General features: G+C 42.1%; 1 protein-coding gene across 2 annotated transcripts; it reads left to right on the top strand.

Annotated features, from left to right (window-relative positions):
• The first annotated feature begins 615 nt into the window (after window positions 1–615).
• Window positions 616–22,249, top strand: fam91a1 (family with sequence similarity 91 member A1). 2 transcript variants are annotated; one of them, XM_035620267.2, is made up of 25 exons: window positions 617–925; window positions 1,612–1,729; window positions 2,340–2,424; window positions 2,718–2,869; window positions 4,269–4,326; window positions 6,782–6,849; window positions 7,209–7,322; window positions 7,950–8,040; window positions 8,580–8,642; window positions 8,929–9,035; window positions 9,164–9,202; window positions 10,711–10,823; window positions 11,208–11,317; window positions 12,043–12,155; window positions 12,260–12,346; window positions 12,536–12,665; window positions 14,996–15,144; window positions 15,936–16,070; window positions 17,000–17,113; window positions 17,440–17,512; window positions 17,842–17,988; window positions 18,270–18,374; window positions 18,561–18,684; window positions 18,817–18,886; window positions 19,762–22,249. In XM_035620267.2, the coding sequence occupies exons 4-25, from the start codon at window positions 2,786–2,788 to the stop codon at window positions 19,945–19,947; spliced, it is 2,280 nt and encodes a 759-aa protein (XP_035476160.1). In that variant the 5' UTR covers window positions 617–925; window positions 1,612–1,729; window positions 2,340–2,424; window positions 2,718–2,785; the 3' UTR covers window positions 19,948–22,249. The 2 variants fall into 2 exon arrangements, with proteins under 2 accessions (XP_035476159.1, XP_035476160.1); XM_035620266.2 differs by lacking the exon at window positions 1,612–1,729 and having other exon boundaries at window positions 616–925.
• The last annotated feature ends 386 nt before the right edge of the window (window positions 22,250–22,635 follow it).

Here is a 22,635-nt window from a genome sequence, read left to right as displayed (position 1 = left end):
CGTTGCTTCCTGGGCATCTTATAGCCTGGAACCCAGGCGAATAATGGGAGCTCATTGAAATTTGCTCTGCCAGAATACGGTCTGGATCCCCCTCCATTGGGAAGTCAATTCCCTCGGCAGAAAACTTGCCGGTCCAATCACAACTGACTATCTGGATAATGGGCGGGGTTTATACCACGAAGCAGACAGATGCCACTTCTGAAAACTGGGCATTGGACTCAAAGTCCGGTGATACTCAACACTCATTCACTGTGTGGAATCATCTTCACTGACATCTCCTCTCTGCACCCTCGACTCTGTTGACATTTTCGCATCGCCAAACAGACATCACGCAGATTGGAAATCGAAAATGGGGGACTCGGGGGCCCAGCAGGGGGCCCAGCAGCTCCCCTTTGCCCCAGGGCCCCTCAGGACGGTTAACCCGTCCATGACGTGACCAGCCCCTGACATCTTTCCCAGCAGCCTATGAATACCGCCGTGCGTCATGATAAAGACGATAAACACGTCGTCCCCGGCGACGTGAAATATTATCAAACATGACCGCTTCCCATCTGGTCACGCGCTCCATTCAACCCCCACTGTCACGCCCTCGGCCGGAAGTGACGACTGCGGCCGCGAGCGTGACGAACGGCTTGTTCGAAAGTACAACAAGGAAGTGACCGCGTATCGTGAAGGGAAAAAAAGAATCACTCGGAGGAAAAAACAAAAACAAAAACAACCCTCTTCCAAGTCCGCTCGCCTGCTGGGTGTCTCGGGGGGTGGGTGGGGGCAGAGTCATCGTGGACTGGCACGGGGGCCCGTGTGTGTGTTCGTCTCGAGGAATTCTGCTTGTAGCCCTGCTAGCTAGCTAGCGATGAACACGGACGTGGAATTTCACATCAGGCAGAACTATCCGTGGAACAAGCTCCCCGCGAACGTCAAACAGGTACCGTGGGTTAGCGGCTCTTCGGGGTGGGGAGGGGGGAGTGGAAGTGTGTGTGTGTGTGTGTGAACCTGTCAATGTCACCGCGGTACTGTGTCACACGACGTTAGCTGCCTCTGCAGCGGTTTCCCCGTGCAACCGGCGCCATAACTCACCTCCATCATCTCCTCCATCATCTCCTCCATCATCATCATCATCATCGTCATCACCATCATCATCACCATCATCACCGTCATCGTCATCACAACCTTCACTCTTACACACACACACACACACACACACACACGCACGTCACATGACTGAGCCAAGTCACATCTTATTTACATCTCCCAACATCAAAAACATCCTAGACCTTTAAATCAGACGTGACCCCCCCCCCCCCCAAAAAAAAAAATGAGGGGGGGGGGGGGGGGGGTGAAAGAATCCTCAGGGGAGCAGCCAAGGAGGGAACCCCTCACAGAGCGGCAGAGTAGATTTACAGTATGGACAGTCAGGATGACAAGATTAAAGATTGTTTGATAGCTGTCGCCACACATTGTAGCGCGTGGACGTCAGGTGCACGTGAGGCGATCACATCCTTGTGCTCAATGTGTAGGGTTTTTTCTGGTCTTGCAATGTGTTAACATGCGTTGCAACGATAGGCTGCACAGATCGCTCATCCTGCATGAAACAATGTTCTGTTATTCCAGCATGTGGAGAAGAGGAGGAGGCGCGTCCGTGTGCACACAGTGGCTTTTGTGCCGCCGCTCCGGCGGCCTGTCTCCCTGAGCATCCTCATCAGAGCTGGAGCACCAACTGGGAAAAGATGTGGGGAGGCTTCAGACTTACAGGCTTTACTGTGTATCGACTGGTTTGTGCTAATAGGAAGGAACATTTTTAGGGAAAGCATCAAGTTTCAAACTTTTCCCTCTCCTCCTCCTCCCGATACTGATTTTGTTACTGTAAATCTGTCATTATTGAGCTCTGATCAGACGTGAGTGTTGTTATTTTCCTTTATGTTATTTTATGCAAGGAGTGATTGCAGTGTTCCTACCGAACTGCGAGCATAAACTTCACTAATAACATTGACAAACAGTTTTGTTTAGGGACGGTACTGGTGCTGATACTGATCCATCATATCAGCCTGGTCTCTCTACTCCACTACTAAAGCACAATATCAACTAACCCAACAAGAAACTTAAGATAGGAACTACTTAATCACCTAATTTCAAGGCCCTGTCTTGAGTCAAAATCTAGTTTTAGGACCTTCATTGTTTCAGTTATATGTTGTATATTTCCACAACATTGCAGACACTGTGGGAGAAAAGGGGGGTTGAAAAGGACCCAGTAGCTTGTTGGTGTTGTTGTTTTTTTTGCACCCTAGCATGTTAATCCAGCCAAGGTCCTCATCTTTGTTGTTGTTTTTTTTCTTCTGCAGAGTTTGGGGAACTCTCAGCGCGAGTATGAGAAGCACGTGCTGCTGTACAGCATCCGCAACCAGCTGCGATTCCGCAATAACCTAGGTAGGGAAGTCTGACCATCACACCGGTGCTGAACACACACCTTCTCACACACACTCAGCAGCACTTGACTCTCTTGGTTCACTTGTATGAGTTAATGTTGCAGATTGAGTTTATTTGCAATACCCTTAAGCATATTTGTCTTCAATGATTGAGAAAGTGATGTCTGTGAAGTTCCAATCAATTCTGTGATTTTTCTCAATTGATCTGGACTAGATGGACTGTATGTGTGTAACTGTACAAACACTCGCCTCTCCGTTTGTGACCTGACTGCTGTGTGTGTGTTTCACGATCAGTGCGCCACGTGAGGAAGGATGAGCGCAAGTACTACGAGGAGCTCCTGAAGTACAGCCGCGACCACCTGATGCTCTACCCGTACCACCTGTCTGACATCATGGTCAAAGGGCTGCGAGTCACGCCGTTCTCATACTACATAGGAATCATGGAGGTAAGGAGCCGTGGCTGCACCGCAGAATAGAACCAGAAAGACATTTGATGTGATTGTAATCTCAGTAAGCAGGCCGCCACGCATCTGAACATCCGTCTTTGTGCACACAGAATGTTCGAGCTGCCGCCGATTCATTTTTTGTCTGACAATAACTCTGGTGATTTCATAATTTCCGCAGCGCTTTCAGAACAATGAGCAGGGTAAACTCAAAGGAACAGGGCCGGAATTCTTGTTGTGCAGCAGCAAAGAGTCTCTAATTGGTTTGGAAACATCCCGTCTCCGTTAATTTAAAATCAAACAATGAATCCCTGGAATCGCCTGCGGAAATAAGTTACAGACGAGAGCTTTTTACAGCTCTGTGCTGTCATTTGTAGTGTCTTCTTTGTTAGATCAACAATGGCAACATATCAAATTCAATAATATGGCTTATTACCTTTTGTGTAGCTGTGCCATCGCCTACCTGAAGCTAGATCATTGTATTGTCATCATGTATAGGATATAAGATACCGGTGACAAGTTTTTGTCGGTTATTTATACACAAAATGTTGCAACATAACTCACAACAGCAAGCCATAATGTCAGTGTATTTGATCATGAAATATATCCAGTTAGTTCATATAATGTATTCTGCTGTTTTTAGAAGAGCATGCAGTTAAAAGTTAATGTGTGATGTTGAATGTTCCCATGTTGACGGTCTTGGCATCAGTCAGACACTAGGTGTCAGTCCGTGGCTATCGAAGCCACATAAATTTTTGTTTGCTGTGCAATTACATTACAAAGACTGAAAACTATTTTTTTAAAGGCTATAAGTGTTGCTTTTTAAAAAAGAATCCATGTAACAGGTATTACTTCTTAATGAAAGTGATTATTCTGTAAATTTGTTATTTGCTCTGTTACACTTGAGGCTGAATACAGAGATATGTATTGTGTATCTTATGTACATAATGCCCTCAGATGTATTTTAGTTATTTCGCAATCCTGTGTGTGTTAGCAGATTCTAAATTCCGCATTAGATTGTTCCACATTTATAATACTTCCCATTTCATCAGAACAGATGTCACTAATATACTCGCAGTGTTCAATGACTTCACTTACAAAACACAAATAAAGAAGTATTTGGCCTTCAGCTCACTTTGGATTCCTCCACTCTCCAGTGGTGCTAAATTAAACTTGACTTAGCTTTAACTGTGGCCACGAAATTGCCAAAGGCTATGTCATATTGTGATAATCCGTCTGAAGCACTTAATGAAAAAGGGGAGCAGAAATTAGCGTGGCAGTGCAGATCTGCTAATCCCGTTATTAATCAGGCAGGGGACACAGGAAGGGGAGAAGAAAAAAAATGAGTTTAATTCTTCTCTTCTCCTTCTCTTCTTCTTTTCCTTTTTTTTTGCACCTCCAGGATATTATGAACAGTGAGAAGAGTTACGACTCCTTGCCCAACTTCACTGCTGCGGACTGTGAGTGTTTTTCCCTCCTTCTCCCCCTCACATTTGAAATGTCTTCACTCTGATTCTGTATTCCTCCCAAGCCACACTCCATGCGTCTCCTTTCTACATATTGTCCTTGTACTTGTTATTTAATGGTGTCAGTGTAGCGGGCGGTTGAACAGTCACTATGAAAAGTGATTCAGTGTTTGAGTCTGGGTCAAGGGGTCAATACAGGGGCACATTATCTTCACTGGTTATTTGACTTTGCTGTATTATTCAAATAAATGATCAGTTATTCAGCACTGGCCATTATAAGGTAGAATTGAAACTATTAAGTGGTAAATATATTTCAGATCAGTAAAGTAATTTTGAGTTGCAAACTCAATAGATTGATGTTCAGGAAAACATTTGGTGACATCACACGTACAAATTAAGCTTATTTTTTTTTGAGGAAAAATGGGCTGTTGGCACCTGGATGCCTGCTTTTGGCAGAAGCCGTATATTTTGTTTATACCTTTTTTGACAGATGCTGATTTTTTTAAATTTGCCTCTATGTTTCGGGTTTTTAATTATTGGAGATTTGACATGTCTTAGAAAATGTATGACTACTTCTATTAAACAACAAACAAGTCACACAAAGGTTTTGTTGTCCTCTGTTTTCATATATCCCGACAAGCATAACAGAAAACATAAACAGAAATTATTTCCATAACCAAAACAGAGCAACGGCCAAGTGGGATTTTGGATTCGTTGATATAATTTTCATAGTAAATCAAAATTGCTTCTGAAAAAAAAAAACAAAACCCAAAGCTGTCACTTTTCTAATGTGTTACTGCATCACTCGCGCTGTGGGCATTCTGCGCTGTGTTCCTCAGAAATCGTTCCAAAACCTAATAAAAGGTTCCATATGGTAAAAAATGAGTTTACACGTCTTATTTGATCATAAAGCAGGACTAGCTGCGATATAAATCCTTCTGCTGGTAATCCGCTCATTATATTCCACTGCTGCCTGATCACCCATCTCCCTGACGCCCCCCATGGTCTCTTTGATTCTGAAGCAACTCTCTTCCCTGGCACTGGCAGCTCCCAGCACACTGGCACTGTTCAGGTCCATCCAGAGGGTCTGGGGTTTAGTACGGTCACCCCAACGCCCTGGAGATTATCCGATTAGCTGACAGACCATTGACATTTACCAAGCTACAATAGTAAGCTACAGTCAGCTACCTGTGGTTGGTATGAAGTATGAAATAGGGGACCTTTAAGGTCGTGTCAGAGCTGTTGTTCAAAGGTGATGGCTGCCAAAGCGTTGTTTGACTTTCTACCGTCAAGAGAAACAGGTTTTGGCATTAGTCTTTGAGTGACTGTGTCCTGGCAGTGCATGAGCTTCATGCTGCAGAGACAGAAGGCTGTCAGCAGGCTGTCGGAGCTGCGCTCACAGGGGGCCTATCTCCTCTAATCTCCAGAGGAGCTTTGGAAGTGTGTCATGCAGAAGTGGGTGGATGGGGAGGCACTAGGAAAGTGTGTGTGTGTGAGAGAGAGAGTGTTACGTGGGTGGATATGTTTGTTTGTGTTGTATCTGTGTCTCGGTGGAAAACGACAGGACATGCATGTGGGGTTCTGCTGTGTTAGGGGGCTAGCGTCCCTTACTGATCCCTGCTTGCACTGGCAGCCTTCCCAGCACAATATGCTCTGTCCCCTTCAAGACCTGTGCAGCAAGAGGAGGTGACAAGGTGGGATTTATACCAGCATACCCCTGTCTGCTCTAAACTTTTGCTATATGTCCCACCATTTTCTCTGATTCATAATGCGCATGTTAGTTTAATTACAGATAAGAATGCATGCACACAATCTTATTATAAGAGATTCAGATATCAGATTGTGTGTGTGTGTGTGTGTGTGTGTGTGTGTGTGTGTGTGTGTGTGTGTGTGTGTGTGTGTGTGTGTGTGTGTGTGTGTGTGTGTGTGTGTGTGTGTGTGTGTGTGTGTGTGTGTGTGTGTGTGTGTGTGTGTGTGTGTGTGTGTGTGTGTGTCAGGGTATTGTCTTAGAGAAGGTGTGCAGGTATTTGTGTGTTCATAAACTCTTGGCATAACTCTTCCAATATAAAGTTGAAAATATCCAGAAAATGTCATTCTAAAACTTCATTCATTCATTCATTCATCGTCTACCGCTTTATCCATTTAAGGGTCGCGGGGGGTCGCTGGAGCCAATCCCAGCTAACATTGGGCGAGAGGCGGGGTACACCCTGGACAGGTCGCCAGCCTATCGCAGGGCATTCTAAAACTTCGCCTCTTGTAATTTTCTCCCACATTTTCTGGTGGTAAAGCCTCAGAGGCTTTAATTGAAAAATGCCTGAGACACTTTTTGTAACTGCGCTTCAGCCACTTTTGTTTTTGCTCTAGCTTTTTTTTTGCACAGCCAGTTTGTGAGGCAGGATTTACAGGAGTTTTACTGACTCTGTGACTCATTTTTCCGATTGTCCAACAGGTCTGCGGCTGCTTGGCATAGGGAGAAACCAGTACATTGACCTGATGAACCAGTGCAGGTCCTCTAAAGTAAGACATTTTTCTAAAATTGACTTAGACATATAGATTACTTGTCTCTACTTGTGTTCAATTAAGTGTAACCTGCACATGGTTGCATAGTGTGAAAGTATGAAATTAAATACAGTAGTATTTCCCCTGACTGGCACTCTTACAACAAACTACACAGCAATACTCAATATAAGAACCTTATAAATGCAACTGTAATTGCTGTAATATTCAGCAAGCTAAAGCCATTTCCAAAGAATGTGTGAATAGTTAAGGAATGTGTTCCTCGATATAATCAAATATCAAACCTTCACAGTCCTTCCCGGTTGATTTTGGTGATGCCAGTTTTCCTCACCCTCCTCCTTTGTTGTCTTTGTTGTCAGAAATTCTTCCGCAGGAAATCTGCACGGGACCTGCTACCGGCTAAACCTGTGGAGATCTCTGTGGAGCCATGGTGGGTTGCACAGTCGGGCTTCATCACCGAGGACGATATCAGGGTGAGTTGAGGACAGTGTCGTCGTGATAAATATGACATGCTGGATATTTTACTTATATAATAGCAGTTTGGGATTGGTGATATCACACTGGTACAGTGAGAGGAGAGATAACAACAGGAATTCTTTAGGGGAAAAATAAGTTTGTGATGTGTCAAATTTTTGGAATATATTAATCTTCTTAATTAGTTCTCAAATCCACTGAGAAAGGACCATTTTATTTCTAAACTCGCTCCACTTTGACAGTATGCACACAATATATGTAGAACTGATCTTTAAATTCAATGAGAGAATAAGTGTTCAATTTTAACCTGAGCGTTACCCACCAAGCTACAACGGTTCATCCCGTGATCCCCCCTCGCTGCAGGTGGAGATCTCACCTGAGTAATAAGAAACCCCTGCCTCTTTCCCAATAGTTCTTCTCCCTTTCACAAGAAAAATAAAAGATAAAAAATGAACCCTGGAAAACAGTCGACAGTTATCATATGCAAATGTGTTCATCCTTCCCAGAAACTGCACAACCACTGTTGTTCACAGGAGGTGATTTCTGACATCAATGCAAACGAGCCCGATATGTACAGGCACACACTACTTTCTTTTGTCTTTTTCTCTTTATGTGTGTAATTACAGATCTGTTCTTCAGCAGAGAAGAAAGCCATCGATAAGATGATAGATTCTGGTCCTCAGCTGGCTGGATCAATGGAGTACAATGTTGTCTTGAGTGAGTGTCTGTCACATGTGGTTCCGACCATATTATCATACGTTTGTCACAAGTATATGATAAATGACTATTTCACATTTTTCACTTATCACTGATATCAACTACTCAAATGGCGTACTTTGGCAAATCTGCCTGAATTCTGCTGAATTAGGCAGATACTAAGGTTGCAGTTAAAAGTCTTTTATCAGCTGATGCTGTGAATATGAAGGATGAAGCATGGGGACTGAAGTTGTGTCCGTGCAGTTAAAATGTTAATTAGAGAACAGTTCGACAGTGATGAGCGTCTGCCACTGGAGTGTAGGTGACAGAGTGGGAATACAGTTAACTATCGGAGATGCGGAGTGATTCGAATACTATGTTTAAGTGATATTTTGTGCTTGAATGCACAGATTTTCTGTTCTGCTCAGTTGAAGTTCAGTATCCAGATAGTTTGTGTTGTAAGTTTAGTATTTTTCTGTACAATAACAAAGTTGTTAATGAACAGAGGCACAATATATTTTTTTTTTACAGTGTTCTGTACATTTTTTTGTTTGTTGCAGGCTTGTACAACCGGGGCTTCATCTACTTGGATGTTCCCATATCTGATGACAGCTGCATCTCAGGTACATCTCTCTCTCTCTCTCTCTCTCTCTCTCTCTCTCTGGGTGTGTATGTGTGCGTGTCTGTGTGTGTTTAAACATCCTGTTATTATCCTCCCTGAGTAATTACCTTGACTAGACACTGAATGTAATTAAATTACACCTGCGGGAAGCTCAATGGACTTGCATTGCAACGCCTAAAAGGGCCATTACGGACCCAAACAGTGTTTAAAAAATAAAGTGGAGATAATGATTCAACTGAAAAATTAGAATGTGAAAAATAATCTTTTCGTGACTCTGTGTTTTTCAGTTCCCCCGCTGGAAGGCTTCGTCATGAACCGTGTCCAGGGCGATTACTTTGAAACGCTTCTCTACAAAATCTTTGTGTCCATTGATGAGCAGACAAACGTAGCGGAGGTGGGTTTTAGAAACTTGCCTGCTGTGCTCATTGAATGTAACATAACTCCCTGTGTTTATTGATCGACTTTTCAACCAAATCTCATTTTATTTTTTCTCCTGATCCATTCACCCCCTGTGACTCCCAGCTGGCCAATGTGTTGGAGATTGACTTGGATTTAGTGAAGGTATGTATAATCCACTTGGAGCCCTAGTGTAACTTAAAGACTGAAAATACTTTTTTTCCACAAGAGGATAGCGAAACAGTTGATCTCCGAAAATATGGCCTGTTTTCAAAACTCACTCAAACAAAACATGGTGGTAATTTTCTTTGGTTCCACTGAGGCTTTTAAAAGGATTTTGATACTTTTTCGCTTCTCCCAGTGCTTCAAGGCACATAGTGGAGCAGTGTGTGTAGTGTGCGAAGCGGAGGGAAAAGCCTTTTTCATTTTGTGCTGATTGGTGTTGCTGAGCCAAATTTTGAGATTAAAGTTTGGTATTCAATTTGAAAAATTAAAGCCATTTTTCAATATTTATTTTTCTTTTCTTCACTTTCCAAATGTTTACTATTATTGAATTTGGGTAATGGCAATTTGTTGGATAAATATATATTCATAATTTTATTTAAGTGATACAATGGCACTGCTGTTGTTCCTGTTGCTGTAGGCATTTCAAATGAAGCTTTCAAATCACTATTTCAAATGTAACAGTCCAAGAGTCCAAATTGGAGAGAATATCAGGGATGTTGTGTTGTTATTCTGAATACACACACACACACACACACACACACACACACACACACACACACGCACGTACTCGTACGTACTCGTCCACAAACGTGCACAGATCCATTGTTATTCCCCATGACTCGATCAGAGGGCCGAGCAGCCCCATTCCAGTTGAATTGGTGCTTGAGTTTGACCCAGTTTACCCCAGTTTCCTATTCAGTCTCTGTCAGACACGGAGCCAAACTCCCTCTCAGTGTCAGGACCTCCTGTGTGAGGAACCAAACTCCCCTGTCCCTCGGTCTCATCTCATTACTGCCACTGAAAAAGCAGCACTTCAGAGAAGTGGCTGCTGGAAGCGGTGAAAGTGATTCTCCAGGGGAAACCCTGTTACTCCACAGATGATTGAGATGTCTCCTTTGTGTACAACTTTTCTCATCTTAACTTTCCCTCATGTACAGGACTACCTCATGGCCTAAGTCACTTGAAATCACTTGCTTCTTTTGATATGATAAGAAGATAGCAAAGAGTTGACCACTGCTTGCACCTCTGGGGCATCGAGGTGTGGAAAGCAATCAAAGTCCTCCGGAGGTTCCCTTTTCAGTCTGAACAAAATATTTAACAGCAAGGCACACATTGATGACTTTATATATAGTATTAGGGAAATAATTAACAAACCCAGCCAACTGTTAAGTTAAAAGTACACTTTACCTTACCAATACCTTTCTCTTCTTTTTTGAGACAGCTTGAGCCATCGCACATAGTTTTTATTTTAGATGCTGTGGGTCAACTGAACATCACAATTCAACTGCAGCAGGAAGTATTTCTCTAGATACTAAAGTACTAAAGTAAGGATGGTTACATTGGCAGTGCGTGTATCCGAGTACCTGACTGATGATGTCAGATATGTTTTGTTCTGGGATCTGACTTCTGATTGATCTTCTAACGTTGTGCCTGCTGTGTTTTGTTAGAATGCAGTGTCCATGTACTGTCGCCTTGGCTTTGCTGTGAAGAAAGGTCCGGTGATCGGCTCAGACCAGCTCCACCCCACCTGGAAGAACGCCCCTTCTCTAAACAGACTCAAGTATGTGCATCCAATACATTAGTTCCACAGAACAAGCCAAGGGAAAACGTAACTTTTTATTTCATAGTCTTTACAATGAAAGAAGTGAAACTGCATGTATGAGAGGATTACTACGTCTGATGTGGTCAACGTAAATTCAAGCTACGGACTCTACATGTCTTTCTGCATCAATCTAATAAATCCCTTGTTTCCTCCTTAAAATTAAACCCTCTCAGTTCTCTAAATATATGATTTAAGTTCCTGGTGAACAGCTGATGATTTGGATACAGAATGTCTTGATATATTTTAATCTGCCCCTCAGCTGCTTAAAACAAAATAAGAATTTGATCAAGAAAAAAAAAAGAATCTAAAAAAACAAAAGTTTAATATTATCCTCTGTGGTAGGGGCACCATGGACCCTCAGAAGATGCTGTTGTCCTGGGAGCAGGGCAGTCCTGTTATGGAGGGAGGCTCCTCTGCCACTGACACCGACACCACCAGTCTGGAAGACCAAGGTCTGGCGTCACGCACGCACGCACGCCTGGTGCATGCACGCACACGCACACACACGCACACACACGCACACACAAGCAAGCAGACTTTTGTTGTCTGCTTGTGAAGACTAGAAAAGTGCTATATGAATGCAGTCCATTACCATTTACATTATTATGTATATATTAATGTGAGTATTATATAAAGCACCGTTGACTGAGGCTCATAACACACACACACACACAGACACACACACACACACACACACACACACACACACACACACACACACACACACACACACACACTCTTCCAAGCATATTCAACAATGTATGCAAATACATCCACATGCTGGTGAACACACACAAAGCACTTTCTGAGTGTTACTTCAGAAAGTTTGAAGCGGCAGGGCTAATGAATCCCTCAGAAAGCTCGGTCATGCTTCTGAAAGTCACTCTCACATTAATAGGTGTGTGCTTGTTTAAACCGGCCTAATTTTTTGGTTAAATTTCAATTTTGTTCTGCATGTTAAACTGCTATTATGAAAGTGGTCCTGTTCATCAGCCACATATATATGTTAATCATCAATTAGATTTCATCTGTGTGAGAAAGAGACACGGTTTGGTCCTTTTGTAATCACATTTCATTTTCAGAAAATCATGAGGAGGGATATCGGAAATGTAGTTGTGCTGTAACATGCATCAATCTTACTGCACATAGTTATTGCTCTTGTTCTCTGTTTTTGTAGCAGACACAGCCAGCGTGAGCAGCCTGAGCATCCCAGCTGCACCCACCAAGAGGATTGCCTTCCTCTTTGACTCCACCCTCACAGCCTTCCTTATGATGGGCAACCTGTCTCCGGTTAGTGAATGGATATGAACCCAAAAAAACACACAAACCAGCAGGGTTAAAAGGCTTTTTTAAGAACAGAAATATTAGAATTTTTGTGTTTGTCTTTGTATTAGAACTTGAAGAGTCATGCGGTGACCATGTTTGAGGTGGGTAAGCTGTCTGATGAAACTCTGGACAGCTTCCTGGCGGAGTTGGAGAAGGTGAGACGATCGCACGAAGCATAGAAAATGTAGATTTATTTGTGTTTTTCCACAATGAAGTCTTTGTGTGAAACACCCAAAAAGAATTTATAACTTTGTACATGCTCATATGAGTACCACTCACGCGTGCACACAAACACTTAAATACACTAAAACTTTTAACATCTCTGTTGGTTTCTGTGCCTCCAGGTGGAGAGCACGGCAGAGGGCGAGGCCCAGCGTTACTTTGACCACGCTCTGACCCTGAAAAACACCATCCTGTTTCTCCGCTACAACAAAGAACTCTCTCAGGATCAGGGACCTGACATCCCAAATATAGGTAACTAGACAGTTTTTCAATCCCTCTATGTGTAACCAAAGGCAAGACCCAAACCTCACACACCTGTACATGTATATACATATAGGCCAGATTTAGTTTTGTGTAAGGAGCTGGGCATTCTTGATCTAGTTAGTTTTCTGCCAACTTAAGAACTGTCTTAAAAATGCAGGCAGCATTTTGCAATGGCTGTTTCAATGATACACACACCAATCATATAGTTGAGGTGACAGCTGGTTGAGGTATAGTGAATATAACAACATACGTCATCAAGTATATTAATTAGAGTATGCTGGTCTGTGTCGTGCGTACATAAGCAGTGAATGTGATCTGTATTGCAAAGTGCTTTGAGTGCTTGTGAAGACTAGAGAAGTGTTACATGAATGCAGTCCATTACCATTTACATTATTATGTGTATATTAATGTGAGTATTATATAAAGCACCATTGACCGGGGCTAATTTTCTTATTAACACGTTCTCTCTTTTTCATCTTGACTCTCTTCTCTCTTTTCTCTAAACTGTCTTTGCCACAACTCCAGCAAACAACTCCTCTAAATGACTCCCATTTAACTTCCTAAACTCCCTTTGTGGTCTTAGAAAATCAATAACGGTTGAAGCGTTTATGTTTTTTCCAGGAGGCTGCAAGAAAAAGTTGAAGGGGATCTTTTGTTTGTGAACTAAATCTTTGTGTCAATCCCGACTGTCTGTCATGCATCTCACCTGCGTCTGGCTAGTTTTTATCGGATGCGGTTCTGGCTGAGGCAGAGTAGAAATCCGTAGCAAAGCTGTATTGTTCCACTCGTGTCTCTAGAGGGAGCAGCAGAGAGCGAGATATCCGTTGACGACAAAGCAAATGTCTGAGTTTCCATGTAACCACCATTGTGCCACCAGATGCTGTGCGTTTGGTTTGGCCGCGTGCCTCGTTTCTGATTGTCTTATCTTTCAGTCGTCCTCAGCTGCTGCTCCAGACTTCTACTGAGGAGTGAGCACAGAGAGAGAGAGAGAGAGAGAGATTTTTTTTGATTTTTAAAAACAACTTTTATTAAAATTTCCCAGAGAACATCACAGTCCTCTACAAATGAATTGAAAAACAAAAAACAAAAATTAATAAATGAATGTACTGAATAAACCAAGAGAAAGAGAGAGAGAGAGATTTTTTTTGTTGATTTTTAAAAAAACAACTTTTATTGAAATTTACCAGAGAACATCACGGTCCTCTACAAATGAATTGAAAAACAAAAAGCAAAAATTAAATAAATGAAAGTACAGAATAAATCAAATCATAAAAACACAGAGTGAAAGATAAGCTCTTCCTTCTTCACCGAACACACAGCCGGGGTGAAACACCACTGGTTCAAAAACTCCTGTATGTCCTTTATCAGAGAGTGGAATCTGAAATCCACTCTCATTCTGGCTCTTAGAGAGAGAGAGAGAGAGAGAGAGAGACTGTTGGCTGAAGCTAAACTAAACCCTAATGGTGCAAGAGTCTACTGATGATCAGTCATTTAGGACATTTTCTTGCCAACAAAAAGTAATTTAGTAACTTCTCACTAAATTACTCTTTTGTTTTTTGATCACCACTGTATTAGAAAAAAACAATGGACAGTTAAAAACATAGACAGAGAGCCTATCTCCATATCATCTGCACTGTGATTATAGAACTAATGATGCTCTGTGATGTTTTCTATGGATAAAATAAACATGTTAGTCATTATGAAGCAGCAGTCTGGTCTAAAGCCCGGCCGATATTTCGGTGGGTTAATATTATCGGCTGATATGAGCGTTTCACAGACATATCCGTATCAGTGTTATGTTTGCCCGTATGCGTAGATATGAAAACTTTTTTTTAAAGAATAAACTATACCAATAAATAAATAACTAAATAAATGTGTATACATTTTTCACATTTTACATAAAAAAATGTTATTTTCTTAAATCAAGTTCTATATATTTGGTTGTATTTTTTTAAATTCATAAAGTAAAGTTCATTGTTAAACTGGAAAACATCAAGCCTCAATATCATTTCTTTGTCATGAGGGTTTGAAAACGACATCTCAGATATAATTATATACATATATATATATATACAATGTCCTGTACTTACTTCACGAATCAAATGTTAAAATGAAATGAAACCCCTTTATAAACTCAATATTTCTCACATTAACTGTTTTCACATGGGTTATTAACTTATCAACAACCCTTTCATCAAACATCAGTTCAATCAAGTGAAGTCACAACAACTGGAAATGGGCAGACAGCCAATCAAAATGTTGTACTATTGCTTCTACAAATCCACTTAATCCATGTGTGGGTTTTTCCCCACCACTAGGTTTCCCCTTGGACATGCTGCGCTGTGAGAGCCTGCTGGGTCTGGACCAGGCCACTTGCAGCCGCGTCCTCAACAAGAACTACAAGCTGCTGGTGTCGATGGCGCCGCTCAGCAACGAGATCAGACCCATCAGCAGCTGCACGCCTCAGGTACGACGCCTGCAGTGAGGGAGAGCAGAGGGGACGCTCCGCGGCAGGCTGGAAAAATGGATCGTGTGTGTGTGTGTGTGTGTGTTTTAGTCGACAGGTAATGTGTTTCTTGTGTGTTCTGTGTGGTTGTGTTTGCCCTTTTGCTCTGTGTAAAATGTGTGTGTGTGTGTGTGTGTGTGTGTGTGTGTGTGATTGCTCAGCCTGCAGTTGCCCCAACAACAATACTACACAAAGAGAGAGGAGAAGAAAGGGAGGGAGGGAGAGAAAAGGCGAGGCTCATGAGTAATTCTTCTGCCTGGCGAGACTCCAGATTCCGAGCTGAGCTCGGAGAGACAGAGCAAAAGAAGTTAACTCTTGTTGGGGCATTCACACTGCTCTTTATTCTTTCACTGCTGGAACTTGGTGAAGTGCAGTGTTGTGAATTCTTCTTTGTTTTCCGCTCACATTTGTAGCAGCAGCTTCCTACATATCAGAAACAATAACAACAACAAGTACAATTAGTCCTCTTTTGTCGCCTTGGCATTTTGTTTAAGTTACAGAAAAAACTGTCTGTCTGAAGACGTGTGCATGTGCTCTACACACATTCGTTCTGCTCACGTACACGTGTGTGTGTGTGTGTGTGTGTGTGTGTGTGTGTGTGTGTGTGTGTGTGTGTGTGTGTGTGTGTGTGTGTGTGTGTGTGTGTGTGTGTGTGTGTGTGTGTGTGTGTGTGTGTGTGTGTGTGTGTGTGTGTGTGTGTGTGTGTGTGTGTGTGTGTGTGTGTGTGTGTGTGTGTGTGTCTCTCCCTGCAGCACATTGGCCCGGCCATACCTGAGGTGAGCTCCATCTGGTTCAAGCTGTACCTGTACCACGTGACAGGCCAAGGCCCGCCGTCTCTGCTGCTCTCCAAAGGCTCCAGGCTCCGCAAACTGCCAGACATATTCCAGGTTCGCCTAAACTAATTCTTAATTCGGTAGAAACATGTGTAGGCGTACGGACGAATGAGCAAACATTTGCCGATAGAGATAAAAGCAAAAGAGACGTCTTTGAAGGTGGATAAGGAAAGTCATGCTTGTGATAAAGTAGTTCTGATCAAAGTCGTGTGGGGATCATTTTTCATTATCTTTGCCCTTCGTCTCATGCCCCCTCTAAAATTTTGACCTTGCCGTTTCAGTCGGAGGAACAGGTAATCATAAAAGCGGAGGTAAAACTCAAGGCTTGTCCTTTGTCATTTCTCAGCAAAGCACCAAGTTCATCAGAGTCACAGTCATACCACATTGTGCTCTGCATTTTCCTCCTCCAAGGCTTCCCATTGTTCTTTGAAGTTTTTTGTAAAACTATCCTGGGAATGTGATATGGGAACAAAAGAGAATTTGACCTAGTGAATTCTCAGGGTAGGACAGGTTATAAATTTTATGGATCACTTTATGGAAACCTACTGTAGCGGAATGTTTTGTTATACTTGTTTCAAACCCTCATTTTATTCATTATTTTTCTTCACACTAACCCCTACTGTAGTAAAAACCAGACTTCACCACTGTTAGAGCATACAACAGCTATTAGGGAGAAAAAACGCGCCCCAAAATGAAAACATCACGGAAATGTTCTGGAACCCTCCCAAAATGTATTCACCTGTTACCATGGCCAGGACCTATCTCTGATAAGAATTTTTATGCAAATCCGTCAATAACCTTTTTATAATCCTGCCAACAAACAAACAAAGAAACTGAATCCCTGACATAACCACCTTGGCAGAGGTAATAAATAGACAGAATTTTTTTATTGAACTTAAAAACTTGCTAAATGTTATATCGATGATCCCACGGTGGTTTAAGCTGTGGAAGACTTCATCGTTTAACCATTTTTCTCCGTTCAGGGCTACGACAGGTTGTTGATCACTTCCTGGGGTCACGACCCAGGCGTCGTCCCTACGTCCAACGTGCTGACCATGCTCAATGATGCCCTCACACACTCTGCTGTTCTCATCCAGGTAAACGCACACATGTGCGATTGAGTAATTTAATTGAGAACTCAAAAATTTTCACAAAAATATATAAACCTAAAACTATAAATATGAAAATTTGAAAATATATAAAGCAAACTGTTTTGCAAATAGGGGGCTGACAAGAGCCAGTAACTGACTGACTGATGGCCCCGCAGCAGTAGTTTCAATTTTAACTTTAACTTGTGAACATTTGTATCATACAATGTTTATTTACTCATGTTGTTTTTTTTTAATAATCTTGCTATGTTAACATATATAAACTGTGTGTGTGTGTGTGTGTGTGCGCGTGTGCGTGTGTGTGTAACCCTCAGGGTCATGGTGTGCATGGCCACGGAGAAACTGTCCACATTCCTTTCCCGTTTGATGAGGAGGATCTGAAGGAAGGTTAGATTCTCTGTGTGCATAAAGCTGTAAATGTTTCAGGTCATTAACATTACACTGCCATATTTTATGCTTATACAAGTCTTCACGTTATGCTAACTCTTTAATAAAGGATAATTCAGTTCATTATTTGACACAATGGAGAATGTTTATTTTAAAAGGAATAAATCCTGAAAACTGTTTTAAGACTGATTTTAATTTGCCTACCGTAGAATGAGAGGTGATGGTCTCGTCAACTTAAATGTTTTCAGAATAGGACAACCTTTGGAAAAACACAGTTGATATAAATGTCGCGCAGTACTGCAGATTTTCTTCCTCTCGTTGCCGGGCAGAGTTCTCCTACGCCAACATGTGTGTGCACAAAGCGCTGCAGAAACTGAAGGAGCACGTGGACCTGGAACACCAGTGTGGCTACATCACCATGCTCAACTCCAACAACAGGCACCGTCGCCGGGCCAGCGACAGCACTGAGTGCAGAGGTGAGGGGAGCTGATGCAAACACACTTTTGTGAGTGTTCAACAGACAAGACATGTAGTCGAATTAGTAGCATTGTCCTTGCCTCTGATGGTGCACATTGGATAAACATTGCTCACAGTCCAGTTTAATTATGCTGTTTGTCTGCATAATTGTGCCCCTTGTTGTGAAAGCCTTTGCTAATGGACGTGGATCGAACGGAAATTATTCAAGCTGTGATCAGATTCCCAGAAACAACATTTCAGAGGCTTAATGTTGAAGCGAGGATTGTTGCCTTTCTTCAAGGAGATACTCATCTCGGTGGAGGAGGCCTGGACACCAATGGCAGCACTGAGTCCTTTGAACTCGTGACAGAAGAGAACAACGGGGAGAGCAAAGGAAAGACAGACAGTAGGTTTACCTTTATTTATTAGAACCATCTTCAAGTAATTGAGTGTTTGAGGGTTGAAAGAGGCGGTAAAGTGTGACGGAGGTCTCAAGTGAGTTTCGGAAAACCATAATTTTCCTGTCAATGTTGCGTCTCACGTTGTTATTTATGTAATTTCCCTCCATCCTCTGTCTTGCCTTTTCGTTCAGCCTTTTCGTGTGAAGATGAGTGGGTCCCTCTCGAGCTGTGCTTCGGCATGCCTCTCTTTAGCTCTGAGCTCAACAGCAAAGTGTGTCGAAAGATCGCCTCGCACAAACTCTGCGGCAGTGAAAGGTAAAAAACATTTGCAAAAAAAGAAATCTACCCGGCGTCCTCATACATTTGACTTTTGTTTTAAAACATTGAGAGACGTGATAAGAAAAGTGTTGTGGCTGTGCTAGGCTTCAGGCTTTGTTGTTGTTTCAGCCTTCAAGAACTTCTTCACTCGAGCCGAAAGCTGTCGCTGAAGGTGTTGAGCTTTGTTCACTCATTCCAGGTAAAAACACTCGGCTGCCTCTTCAGGTTCCAACTCGAGAATACTCACAGGAGAGAAAAGAAAGACAATTTTCTAGTATAAATATCAGGAGTCAGGAATTTAATTTTAAAAAATGGAGTTTGTGAGAAATAATTTTGATTAACAATGAATTTATGTTTTATAAATGTATATATTGGATTGACGGTTAAATCTGGTTTAGACACAACTATGTCTACAGTTCAGTAGCCATATCATTAAAGCTTTTGTTTTGAATCACTATCAGCTTATAGTGATATTCTTACACTAATCAGCTTATTTAATCAGCATCGTGATATATTTTCTTAAAGATAATGGGTAAATGTAGTAAAGTAGTGAATATTTTATGTTATTGAAAGATAAAAAGCAAAGCATTAAATTCCCAAACATAAAGAAGTGAATCATTTTACATTAAGTGCCTTGAAATTATGAGAGACGAGATGTGAGAGAGTTTTCACGGTTGAAACTGAGTGCAGCAACATGACAGGGTTATGTGAGAGTGCGGTTGAGATAAGATTAGCTTTTCTGTTGACTTGCAAATATTGTGGTGTGTATATGTGTGTTTGTGTTTTGGTCTGCCAGCCTGTGAGGTTGTGTGAGGGTGAAGAGAGACAGAGAGAGGAGGAAAAAAATATTATAAGCATAAAAAGAATTCTTTTAGAAACGAGATGTGGACATGTACTTTCAGTTTGAAACATCTGCCATGCAAATGAACACAAATGATCACAGACTGTACAAAATCATACTCAGACAGGAACCAGTTCACGTCTCCTTTTGTGACTTCATTTTATCCTCCTTGTCCCACATATCATCCTCTCTATTTGTTGCACTGACCTGTGAACTTTGCCCTGCGATGGCAGGATGGCAGCTTGTCTGCAGACCTGGACAGTGGCGTGTCGAACCCTCTAAGTCAGCCCCCGGCGGAGTCTGGTGTCCCCCTTCCCGCCCTCAATCTCCTGTTCAAGGAAGGACAGCTCAGGGAGTGGAGCGGCCGGGCGCCCCCTGCTCTGAACATCTCCGCCCTGCAGAAGGACCAACCCACATAAACCAAACCCCAAAACTTCCAGATTTGGTCACGAGAAAAAAAGAAACCCGAACATCATCTCCTTGAAAAGGACCCACCCCCCACGTCCTGAGCGTCACGTCTCACTGCGCAGACTCTTAACCGAGGTTCAATCCCTGCATCTTCGCATCCGAAGGAAACAATCAGTCAATAACTTTGTCCATCAGTATCCAGTCATGGGAAAGTTATCCCTGCCAGCACTTTGTCATTTACCAACTGTATGAGGAATAGTCCTTGCCAACACTAGTTTGAACCCCCTCCTCTCTGTGATCCCTTTTATTCATGGGCAGTGTTATCTGTTGGAGTGGTGCTATTATCACAGTATATAACTATGATGCAGGTAAACGGCATAAAACCTGGAAGACCATTTAACACGAGCGCTGTTCTCCACCGACAACCCCCCCCCCTCCCTTTATGTTTTGTGATCTTGGAGAACGGAGTGTAAAGTGGTTTTAATATTGTATAGATGTTCTAAAAAGAAAAAAGCCCCACAATATAAACGAAGGATGTGTTGAACAGACTTCTTCAGGAATCATTTGACAATATGCATATTTTAGGTCCAAGTCGTGGGACATGAGGAGTGAGTTTAAAAGCAGCCCCCCCCCCCCCCCCCAGCCTCCCCGCCTCCCCGTGTTGTCTCATGTTAAGTGACCTGATGCATGATACTGTTGCACAACTCGTACCATGAAAAAAATACTTTCCTCTTTACTTGTAATCAATATTGGGCTTTTTTTTTTATTTGCACTGTACATGATTACTCAAACCTTGTGGATGATATAATGTTATTTAATTTTCCATTGTAGTGCGCACATGATGTTAGAGCTCACATTTATCACAAGGAAGTGTTCCTTGTCCTGGGAACTCAGGCTTGTTAAAAAACTGACTGGGCATCATTTCTTTTTTTTAATCATTTGTTATGATTCTTTCTCAATGCAAGAGGACACCAAAGACCTTTTTTTTTTTTCTCCTGTAAAATATTCTTATTTTTTACTTCTCTTCTACTGTCATTCCTTTTATTCTGTTGCCTTAATACTTTCAGCCAATCAGAAAGTACCAGGTCTTGGATCAAATCAGCTGATTTTGAATAGTTTTGTTTTTTTTAGTTTTTGCCTTCTTTAGATTATTCACATTTTTCAAATGATTTGTGTTTATAACCAATAATGTTAATAACATCGGTTCCCAAACTATCTCCCCCGTTCAAGATTTGATAAGCTTGATTGAGTGGACCTAATTGCATGGGACGGGAACAGGCAGGTGCGTGCGTGCGTGCGTGCGTGCGTGCGTGCGTGCGTGCGTGCGTGCGTGCGTGCGTGTGTGTGTTTGAGTGAGTGAGTTTGAGTGAGTGAGTGACCCGGGCCCGTTGCCTGCAAGTAGTCGTCCCTGGATGGTGTCCAGGTTTGTGTGCACTGCAGTGCACGGCTCTCTTGGCCGACCCGCCACACTCTCCGAGGGACCCTGTGTACACCATGTTTTTCAAATGTGGGGTTTGTAGTCTGGAGAGGAGAAGACAACTTATCTGTGTAGGCTGCCACACACCCAGGGGATGGGAATGCTAATGCTTTGCCCAGCTTCTCAGAGATGTGCTGGCTCAAAAAACTGTGTGAAGTCCTGTCAGGAATTTTCAGTGTTGCTTCAAGAATAAAAGGGTTCTTTATATTTCATTTAGGATAATAACCCATTTTGCAGTGTTTTTGTTTTGTTTTTGTGAAGGAGTCTGCCCTCTGCAGTTGTTGACCCACTTGTGGTTGTTGTTTCTAATTATGTGACGCTGATATAGAAAAAAAAAAGAAGACAAAATGAGTTCCTGTTGAAGCATGATGACTGTGTAGAAACTGTTGTGTGTATGTTGTGTATGGGTGTGTATTGTACACTTCACTCTTGGTGTGTTTTGATACACACCTACCTTTCACAATAAGACTCCCGGTCCGGCCTGCCTTGTTATTTGGTTGCAGTTATTTGGTCATCCCAGATATCCCCAGATATACGTCTACGAGAGTATTTAAGGAAAAAAAAAAATAATGCTAGTTTTATATGTCAGTCTATATTTTAGGAATCATAGTTGTAGCTTGTTCAATGGGACTATGAATATCATTGACTGAATTTATGACAATGATGCTCTTGTAATTAAATGGGTTAAAAAAAGAAAGAAAGTGACATTCCTTCAACATGCCCTCCTCTTCTATTCTCTCTCCATCCCCCCTCTGCTCCGAATACATGTTGTTATTATTACAAATAAATATGTAAAAAGTATATGAAAATATAAATAAATATGTAATAAGAACAAACTCCTTTTTCTTCCCTGAAAATGTTTCCCAGTGTTGTTGTTTTCCTCATGAGTGAGGTTTTTTTTTTTATGTTTTTTTTTATTTTTTACCACTGATTCCAGTCCCTATTGGCTCTGAATTGTAGCCAATCACATTACATGATATTAGGGCCATTAGCTGTTTTCCAAGCCAGGTGGAACAGATGGCGCGCAAGACGCAGCGGTCGGCATGCTCTCTCCATCAGGCTCAAGTGTTCCTATCCTTGTAGATCTAAATGGACGCAGAGCTGATAAAAACAATGTCTGATATTCGGGTGTGAAGCCTTTGAGAGGCTCAGAAAAGCCCACAGTTTTTTGGGTGGCAGATTAAGATGTCACTCTGTGACTGGCTGTGCCCCCACCGGACAG

This window comes from Scophthalmus maximus, chromosome 22, assembly GCF_022379125.1.
Source record: "Scophthalmus maximus strain ysfricsl-2021 chromosome 22, ASM2237912v1, whole genome shotgun sequence".
Lineage (NCBI taxonomy): Eukaryota > Metazoa > Chordata > Actinopteri > Pleuronectiformes > Scophthalmidae > Scophthalmus > Scophthalmus maximus.
The sequence above is the reverse complement of the archived record's forward strand: the minus strand, read 5'-3'. Positions and strand labels throughout refer to the sequence as shown.

Excerpts from the sequence above, each read along its gene's own strand:
- fam91a1 (XM_035620266.2), top strand. The coding sequence starts at position 854 with ATGAACACGGACGTGGAATTTCACATCAGGCAGAACTATCCGTGGAAC. Across the intron at positions 2,870-4,268 it reads ACTACATAGGAATCATGGAG|GATATTATGAACAGTGAGAA; the intron begins GTAAGGAGCCGT and ends TTGCACCTCCAG. Across the intron at positions 12,347-12,535 it reads TCCTGGCGGAGTTGGAGAAG|GTGGAGAGCACGGCAGAGGG; the intron begins GTGAGACGATCG and ends CTGTGCCTCCAG.